At 32.6% G+C, this 9143-nt stretch overlaps 2 protein-coding genes and 1 long non-coding RNA gene across 5 annotated transcripts; 2 read left to right on the top strand and 1 right to left on the bottom strand.

The window, feature by feature from the left end:
• Positions 1-786: 786 nt before the first annotated feature.
• On the bottom strand, positions 787-6315 carry LOC143303216 (omega-amidase NIT2-A-like). The gene is made up of 5 exons (XM_076621967.1): positions 6203-6315; positions 2458-2642; positions 1888-2056; positions 1380-1613; positions 787-1228 (listed from the first exon to the last, which is right to left on the bottom strand). Exons 2-4 carry the CDS (start codon positions 2539-2541, stop codon positions 1480-1482), a joined length of 387 nt encoding a protein of 128 aa, XP_076478082.1. The 5' UTR covers positions 2542-2642; positions 6203-6315; the 3' UTR covers positions 787-1228; positions 1380-1479.
• Positions 2636-5534, top strand: LOC143303215 (venom serine protease Bi-VSP-like). Of its 3 annotated transcripts, XM_076621966.1 has the most exons (5): positions 2636-3896; positions 4281-4332; positions 4402-4599; positions 4803-5124; positions 5453-5534. In XM_076621966.1, exons 1-4 carry the CDS (start codon positions 3876-3878, stop codon positions 4880-4882), a joined length of 351 nt encoding a protein of 116 aa, XP_076478081.1. In that variant the 5' UTR covers positions 2636-3875; the 3' UTR covers positions 4883-5124; positions 5453-5534. The 3 variants fall into 3 exon arrangements, with proteins under 3 accessions (XP_076478081.1, XP_076478079.1, XP_076478080.1); XM_076621964.1 differs by lacking the exon at positions 5453-5534 and having other exon boundaries at positions 4281-4599; positions 4803-5287; XM_076621965.1 differs by lacking the exon at positions 2636-3896 and having other exon boundaries at positions 4065-4599.
• Positions 6316-6396: 81 nt separating the features above from the next.
• LOC143303217 (uncharacterized) lies at positions 6397-8775 on the top strand. The gene is made up of 6 exons (XR_013059300.1): positions 6397-6949; positions 7162-7257; positions 7334-7612; positions 7688-7956; positions 8040-8136; positions 8299-8775. It is a non-coding gene; the product is annotated as an uncharacterized LOC143303217 (long non-coding RNA).
• The last annotated feature ends 368 nt before the right edge of the window (positions 8776-9143 follow it).

Here is a 9143-nt window from a genome sequence, read left to right as displayed (position 1 = left end):
TCGTTAGGAAAAGTGAGGGTAACGAACCGAGGTGTCGATTGGTCATGACCTGCATTACTGCTCGAAGGGATGAGTAGGGAGTCTCCTACCATCGTGGTGGATAGATGACTGTGTGCGTGAGAAAACCTAGCTTGTTCTATTACAGGGCTATTCGGATTTTCCTCATGGGTGCATACCCGCTTTCTCCGTGTTTTAAGTGCGACTAATAAACCCAAGGACCTCTCTAAAAAACCAGATGTGCGTCGAAAATACTTTTAGGCTTAAGAAATTCTTCAGGACAAACGGATTGACGACACATGGCGAAACAATACAGGAAAGTGAAAGTTATGGTGGGCCCTTAGGTTTATTGAGGGTCGAAGTGACGTTACGCAGGTCGGTTGTTGTCCGGTCGCGCGGGCTGGCGTGCAGATGTTTTAGGCGGCGTAACAACATAAGTTATATATAAAATATGTATATTATACCCTTGCCTACTGACTGATATGAATTTCTTTCGGTCTCGAATGCGTTAAAAGAGAGCGCAAAGAAGTCGAAATTACTTATTGTAATTAGTAAAACGACCTGAGAGGCAGACAGATACAAGAAAGAAGGAATATTATATTAGCGGCATTATCATGTTTTTGCTCTCTTTAAGTCTTTCATCGAGACAGACAATCTACAGGTATTAATCGACCAATTTCTCCAAGCTGATAACTTCGAATTGATGTTTATATATAAGAAGTGTTATGTGTTAATCTGTCTAAATGTTTAAAAGGTGTTATAAATTAAATGTTGTTAAACGATACGTAATTGCCTTTTGATCGCAAATTTTACTATCAAGGGGTCTTTTATGTATGCGTAATCATTGTGAATTATAACAATTTATGTGATCGATATTAAAGGTGTTTAAAAGCATGTGTGTTTTTCTATATTATTATTTTCCTATATTATTATCCTATATTATTATAGCATTCCTATATTATTATAATATCCAATTACATGTTGATACACAAGATATACAGATTATTATTTATAACGTTTTGGTTTTCTTAATTGAGTCATTCATTTAGTACAAATGATAAGAAATTAGTAATAATTCACAAAAAAAGGATATGGTAGTAGAAATATTATAAAAAAACATTTTCTGTTTTAGTGTAGAGTTACTCCTTCTTACAGACAGTGTCGTACAAATCTGTACGTCTCTGAGAAAATGTAGGTATCCGAGCCCTTACTTCCTCAACAACTTTTAGATCTGATAGAAAAAAGAAACATACGAAATAATAAGTAATGCTTACTAATAAATTCAACAAATACAAAGGAAGATGGCTAAATCGATAAATTAACGAGACTAAAAATTAATTACATCATGGATCTCTCGCTTTTAATTTTAAGCTGTAAATTACCGATATCGGTGACTGCCATATTCTCTTGAGTTTCCAAATCGTAAAGAATCTTTCCTCAGGGATTGGTCAACTGTGTATGTCCCCATGCGACGTAACTTGCTTAAGGAACACGAGCCGGTGATATGCAGGCAACGTATAATTGATTATCATTCGCTCTGAAACGCTGAAGTAATGACCAGTGCAGTGGTCCAGTGGTCATATTGAATGCCGCTGGATATATCAGCATTTGGCAACCTAACCCGGAGAAGCAGGAAATATGAAGCCACCGAATACCAATTAACTTCGTAGTTGCACGGTTCACATTCCATCATTTCTGAATATGCGAGGACAGTCCTCTTATTGTGCTTTTAATTCTTTTATTTGTTTCATTTTCAGCAAATATACTGGTTTTTTAAATTAAGCTTCTTTTTATACAGAGTTACAGATTATATTAATTTTATATAGAATATATTTAAGAAAGATATTTAATTTTTTGCTAGTTAAGTATTGATCGATTAAGTTACTGTACCTTTGTTCCGATAAATGCGTGCCATTTCCTCGAATCTAATATCATAGCAAATGCCAATACCTATTTTGCAGCCCTCCACATCGAACGTCGTTAGGGAGTTACCAGGACTGAGTGAATCACTCTCTCGAAAAGTAATCTTATTAGGAATGTCGATGTCGAATAGATGTACCTAATAACATAAAAATGTAGTCGCTAATTCTATTGCTGCAACTTTTGTAATTTAATATCAAAGTTACCAACTCCTAAACTTCAATTACTTTTTATTTAATAACTGACAGCGTTTTTATCACTTTCTTTTATTAAAAAATCTTATCATTTAATAATGTTTAAAAAGGAGAAAAAATAAGTATAATAATATTTTAAGTATGTGAAAAATTTATACAACAACAAACACATTACAACAAAAATGGGCGTTTCCCGTATCATAACGTATTTTATAAACCGTAAATTATAGAATTGGTTATAGTATACGTATGTACATATGTATATTCCTAAATTATTCCTAGATAGAGTCACTTTCTTCACCCCAATATTTTCAAATTCAAAGCCATAAAGGAATATATTACTTACCTTTCGGTGTCTTGCTATCAAAGTTCCATCGGGACCCCAAATAGTACAGGTATTGTACAATTTATCGCCCTCTATTTCAGGCATCGTACCACCAACTACATAGATGTTGTTTTCTTTAGCTGCGTTCGATGAAGCAACGCTCGTTTCACCACCAGGAATACTCTCGGCGTATTTTGGAAAGTACTCTGCATTGCAATATTTCAATTAATGAAAAATAACTGTCTTTTGTTCCAACCATAAATTAAATTGAAATGTTTGTCAGTTTTTTATTTTTTAAATTATTAAAATAACTAAGTTTTATATTTCGACTTAATTAAATATGCAATTACTTAGCTAATAGTATATATAATAAATTGTTTCTACAGGTTCAAAATGAAAAATGAATATTTAGAAATATTTAATTACGACAATGCTATTTGTGTTAGCATCAGTGGCTTGTTACTCAACGACTTTGCTAGTACTTTTTGAAACATAAAGTTAGTTTTCAATTAACACTTATACTAGAGGCGGAATTATAAATGCAAAATAATTGATAATACTAATTTATAAGTACCTAATTATTAGTATGTTAAAAAATATATTTATACAAAAATTACGATAATCATGAAAATGGGGAAATCCTATATTCTCGAATCAATTCACAATTTATTTTGTATATTAATTAGATTCCGCGCTCATCAGTACGTACTCACTGGCGACATCGAGAAAATGTATCGGCAATTCCTCGTACGACCAGAGGATCGGAAATATCAAAGGATATTATGGCGCAGCGCGAGTGGAGAAACAGAAACATATGAGCTTAACACCGTAATATTCTTATCATAGAAATAGAAGCAGTCCTCAATTCCCGCCCGCTAACTCCTATCTCCACCGATCCAGATGATCTCCTAGCCCTCACTCATTTTAAATTAAATTATTATTATTAAATTATAATTAAATTATTAATATAACAATTAAAATTTTATATTTTCACGTGAGTTTCTTTAGATAATTATTATCAACATGATGACTAACTCTTACGGATTAATACGTGTCTGTAGGGCAATCCGGTGGACTTGATCGGCTTTTTACTTCGAAAGTTGAGTAATCGGTGTCGCTTTCTTACGCATCTTTGAACTGTATAAATGTTTTAAAATTGTTTGATCCAGCATGTACCACACCGGACAATCAAGAAGGCAGGTGCCTTGACTACAGAAAATGTAAACCTCTGCAAGAAATATGGCAGATACAGTACCGTACAGCCACCGATTTTTATAGACGATCAGTGTGCAGATACCAGGGCAATGTTACGATCGTTTGCTGTCCGAACGATCCAAACAAAGAGAAGAGAGAAATTTTAATAAAAACTGTGTATAAGTATAAGGCTTTGCGACCACCATACTGTGGTTTTAGCAACGTCTCTCATACCAGGGTGGTCGATGGTAAACCAGCTGAACTTGGTACGTTTTATGTCTTTCTTTCCGATTAATAATAAGCCATTTACTGCAAAGAATGAACTTTAAAGGCATTAAACAGCACATCAATGTACATTTCAATTAGACTAAATAATAATGCTATGATTTTATCGGTAGTAACTTTACTTATTAACTTGAATTATTTCTTTCTTTTACTTCATGTTAGGAAGAGTATCTTTTTGCTTGAAATAAAAAATTGATATAGGAGTAATAATATGGATAGAGATCAAAAACTGTTAGGGCAGAAATTACACGTTTGAACTTTATAGTTCGGTATAGTTCAAATAGAAATTATATAGAATTATTTAATAATTTGTATTCCACTGGAATAAAAATTTAATTTCTGTCTTTATCAAATCTCTATTTCAGAGTATTTGTACGTATGTACTTATCATCTGCTGTATGATCGAATATCGAATAGGTAATAATCGTTGTTACTCATTATGTGAGAAAAAATTATGTATATTCACAACTGACTATTGCATTTTAGGCGCTTGGCCATGGATCGCTGCATTAGGTTTTCGTAATCCCCGAAACCCAGACAAACCACTATGGAAGTGCGGAGGTTCCCTGATATCGGCTAGGCATGTTTTGACCGCAGCACATTGTGCACATATGGATGGAATAGAAAACATACACAATCATAATATTGCCATTCTTAGATTGGTGGAGGAGGTGCCATTTTCGAGTAAGTCCTCAATATATATATATATATATATATATATATATATATATATATATATATATATATATGCTATTGAGTATTACTGAAGTATCATATCCTGAAATTTCTTACTGTACACATATATTGTGTCATAAAGCGTGTACAATTCTTTCTTATACTTTTGGTCATTCGTTTCCTGCATTTTCATTTATTTTTTTATTTTTCAGGGTACGTATATCCCATTTGTACAAAGGAGCCCCTACGAAAGAGCAACTTCGTCGGCTATAACCCCCTTGTTGCTGGATGAGGAGCATTAAGATATAGTAAGTGATATCAATTTTATAATAAAATTAAACAGTTCCAGTCTTAAATATCTTTCTTATTTTCTTCGTAGGACGACCACGACGTAATGCATTAATGGAAGTACAAATGCCAGTGATTAAGAATGCCGAATGCAAAATAGCTTATTCCAAATTTCCTAATGCACCTGATATCACTGAGGGTATAATATGCGCCGAACATGCTCAGGGTAGAGAGGATTCTTGTACGGTAATTAAGTTACAGAGTTACTACAAACTATACGGTATCTGAAGACACGTCAATTCGAATTAACATCAAATCGACGTCTTAAACATTAGAAATAATAGATAAACACAATTCAATAGTTTTGCCCACTTCTCACACCTCATTATGGTATTTAATCTAATTTCCTTCTAATCTTAGTTTTGCTCAAAATACATATAACATGTACATTATAAATTGGAGTATTTCAATACACAAATCAATAGAAGATTATTACTGTATATAAGTATAATTTCAATACAATTCGATCGATATATTTCAGTATCTTTGATTAAAAATTTAACGATCCTTTCAGGCTGACCGCGGCGGACCACTGCTGATACAACATGAATGAACCTCGTATTTAATAGGTATTGTGTCTTATGCTTATAAGTGCGACACAGCTGGGTATCCCAGCGTTTACACTAGGGTCACAGCGTACCTTGACTTCATTCTCCAAGCGATGCAATAATATGATATTACTGTTCCATAAACATCATTGTGTAAAAAACGTAAAGTTGGATTTTCTTATTGAGGAGATAAGAAACAGCTCAAATTTACATTGTTTTGTACGTTACAAATTATAGGCTTAAAATGTACGAAATGTAACTTTGAAACGACACTAATTTTTTACGCACGATAAACCTCCACGACTTAGGTATGTAAAGATGATAAACGTATATTAATTCTATTAATTTGGTAATAATAAACCAACTTTCTGAGAAGTTCTGTAAATTTCGTTTCTGCTGTATCAAGAGAATAATGGAATATTCCACTTAGATCGTATACTTCTTGTATGTACATACAAAATTTTCCGGCTAATCTAAAACACGTCATAAGATAGAGAGCTTCTGGAAATTCGGACACAGAGAGTACATGAAATACAAGATAAGTCTCGTGTCTTTCAAAATTATTTTTTATTCGCTAAAAACGTCCTGTGTACTCATGCAATCACATGCAACCTCGAAACTTCACTTATTTTTTATCACTTTCCAATTCAATACACTGTTTCTGCATTTTTGACTATATGTAAGAGAAATTTCCATTCAGCCAAAGGTGTACTTACAGATTATAGATTCCTATACGACTCTCGGTAAAAATTTATCCGCACTCCAGATAGTTAAAACTTCTATCCACCGTATTGATACATCTGCACTCTTCGTATGACGTCAATATCTGTTCATTGCTGCTGCGTAGGTTTCATTGTGTCACGTCAATTCGTTTGTGACCGTTGCGCGAGTAATGGCGCTTTGCAATGGTGATTTGCAGGAAAACAGTGCAGGATGCTGTGATTCGTTTCTTGTGGTCGGAGGTTATGTTTGATGCCTATATTTATCAAAGATTTAATGCACATTATGGAGAAAGTGTTTTGTCACGAAGTGTGTTTGAATGGGCACAAAAGTTCAAAGAAGATCGCAGAAGTGTTATGAAAAAACAGCTGGAAACCCGTCCACATCCATGATGACAACATTGAACGTGCTCATGAACTTATGCTCTATGGAATAGACGAGTGAAGCTGGATAATGTGGCAAATCATTTGCAAATCAGCCACGGCTCTGCTTATGCAATAGTGCACGACAGATTTGGGTTTTAAAAAGTTTGTGCGAGATGGATGCCGAAAAAGCTGATGAAAAGGTGAAGACGACGATGCATTCGTGGTTCGCAGCTCAGCCCAAAACATTTTTTAATGAGAAAATACGAAGGTCTTTCAGCAAATGGACAAAGTGTATACAGAAATTGAGTGATTATGTCAAAAAATGATGTATGTCTTTTTTGACAATTGCTTAAAATAAATTCTACACCGACAGAGCGGGTAACTTTTTACTCACCCTCGTAAGACACTTAAATTTCCAATCTATTATGATGAATAAAAGAGCTTATACTATTAAATCTAATTGTATTTTGTTGCATGAGAGTACAAGTGTATGTGATGTACATTACCTTTATATCCCCTTGAACGCTTCAATATTGCGCGTATATACTATATTTTGTACAGCTTCTATAAAATTTTGTATGTTTGTTTAGGCTGTTAATCTAGAGGCTGGAGTACAAAGAAGTGGCACAATGATGTGGGCTGATGACATTTATAATTATCAAGGAATCACCCCTACATTCGCTCAGGTATATATCGTTGACTATAATGTATTTAACATATATGATTGTTAGAATATTAATAATTAATTTTTAATTCTATCAGAATTTTAATGAAACTGTCCCTTGGGAAGGAAGAACTGATACCTTGATATCACGGTTTGTACATCCTATATGTACGACAAATTTTGGAACATTATATAACGAAGAACCAGATCGTCGTGGCCATGTGATGTGAATAAAAGGACTTGAATTTGATGATATTTTTATAATGTTAGATAACATAACTAAGTATCTTCACAGTAAGATAGGATGACATGGTTTACATGATCTTAATGTTGTTCACTTGAGTGATGATATTATAAGGAAAAGTGTAATATCACAGGTAGGATGATTCATAATTTAGAACTACTAACTCATGTATGTATTAAAAATTAAAGAAATATATTAAATTTTATAGGATATTTATGTTTACTAACCAGTAATTCAGAGATTGGTATTCATGGTTACTATAACGAGGCTGTAGAAACGCACCCTTTCTTCTTTGCAAATGGTCCTGTATTTATGTCTAAGCCGAAACTGGAACCTCTGAATAATTTAGATTTATTCTTGTCATTTTCTAAAATACTTATCTACAGTATACCATAAGGAATGATACCGTATCACACCTAATCAAGTGCCTTAAGAAACATCAACAGGATATCACAGTAATCCCTTATCGACTGATATGTAAGTAAAAGTTATGTGTCATTGTTATACACAGTTATGTGTTAGTGTTATACACAGTTATTTATCATTTTCTATTAATTCAGTTGTAGCCACTACAATATCTATGACACTGGTAGTAATTATAAGAACAATAATGATGTTCTATAAGAGGAAATGATGATTAGGAGCAAAAAGTTACAGGTAAGTCAAAGTATATGTTATTTGCCATTTGAAAAGAAAGTTACTAACTTAGAATTTTTTGATAAATAATAATTGTGCAAAATATATTGGATTTCAAATTTGTCAAAAATTGAAATTTAAGAAGCATTGTAATAATATAACATTAATATTTTGATTTTTCAGGAGATATCATGCGGTGGATGGATAATATGTAAAAAATATTAAGCAGTATATGAATTTTCATATTGCGTAGAGATAACAAAATGAATTTTAAAAAATGTCGACATGGTAATAAGAAATAGCATCATGACAAAGAATATATAACCACAGTTTCATTTTTTATAAATAAAAATTTGTTGTTCCAGATTTTGAAATATAGTGAAACGTTTAATTAGTATCTTAATATCTTCAAATAATTATTATTTTAGAATCAATTGTAATTGTATCATACGTACTTTTGAATTCGTGCAAGAACATATGTAATTTTGAAGTAGTTATTATTAGGAAATTGTTAGACGCGAACAGTATGCGAAAAGTTAGTATGCAGTGTAATAATTATCAATCAAAACACAAGAATTAAATTCTTGAGGAAAAAATTTCCGGAATTTCTTATTTACATGATTATAAAGAAATCCATAATAAAAAGGAGCTGCTTTCTAATACTTCTCTTCCTTATAATGCCTACGTTAATAATAACGAGGTTCGACTTTTTGTTTTTAGAGGGATACTGGAAAATTTGAAAGTACAGTACCATTGGGAAGAAAATCACGATATTGAAAACGATATTTGCAAGTAAATTTCCAAAAAATCTGTTTTCAAATTTTCGCTTTCTATTTCACATTAAAAGAAAGGGCTGCCTTCTTTTTCTGCAAGACAAAACAAACATTCTGAATCTCGTATCAATGAGTGATGTCAATAAGTTATTTTTCTTTTCAGATTGAACAATATTCCAGATTTATTCATAATTTCATACTACGCGAAGAATAGACTTTCATAGGTATATAAAGGAAATATTAAGTATAGGAAAA

Source organism: Bombus vancouverensis, chromosome 10, assembly GCF_051014615.1.
Source record: "Bombus vancouverensis nearcticus chromosome 10, iyBomVanc1_principal, whole genome shotgun sequence".
Taxonomy (NCBI): domain Eukaryota; kingdom Metazoa; phylum Arthropoda; class Insecta; order Hymenoptera; family Apidae; genus Bombus; species Bombus vancouverensis.
The sequence above is the reverse complement of the archived record's forward strand: the minus strand, read 5'-3'. Positions and strand labels throughout refer to the sequence as shown.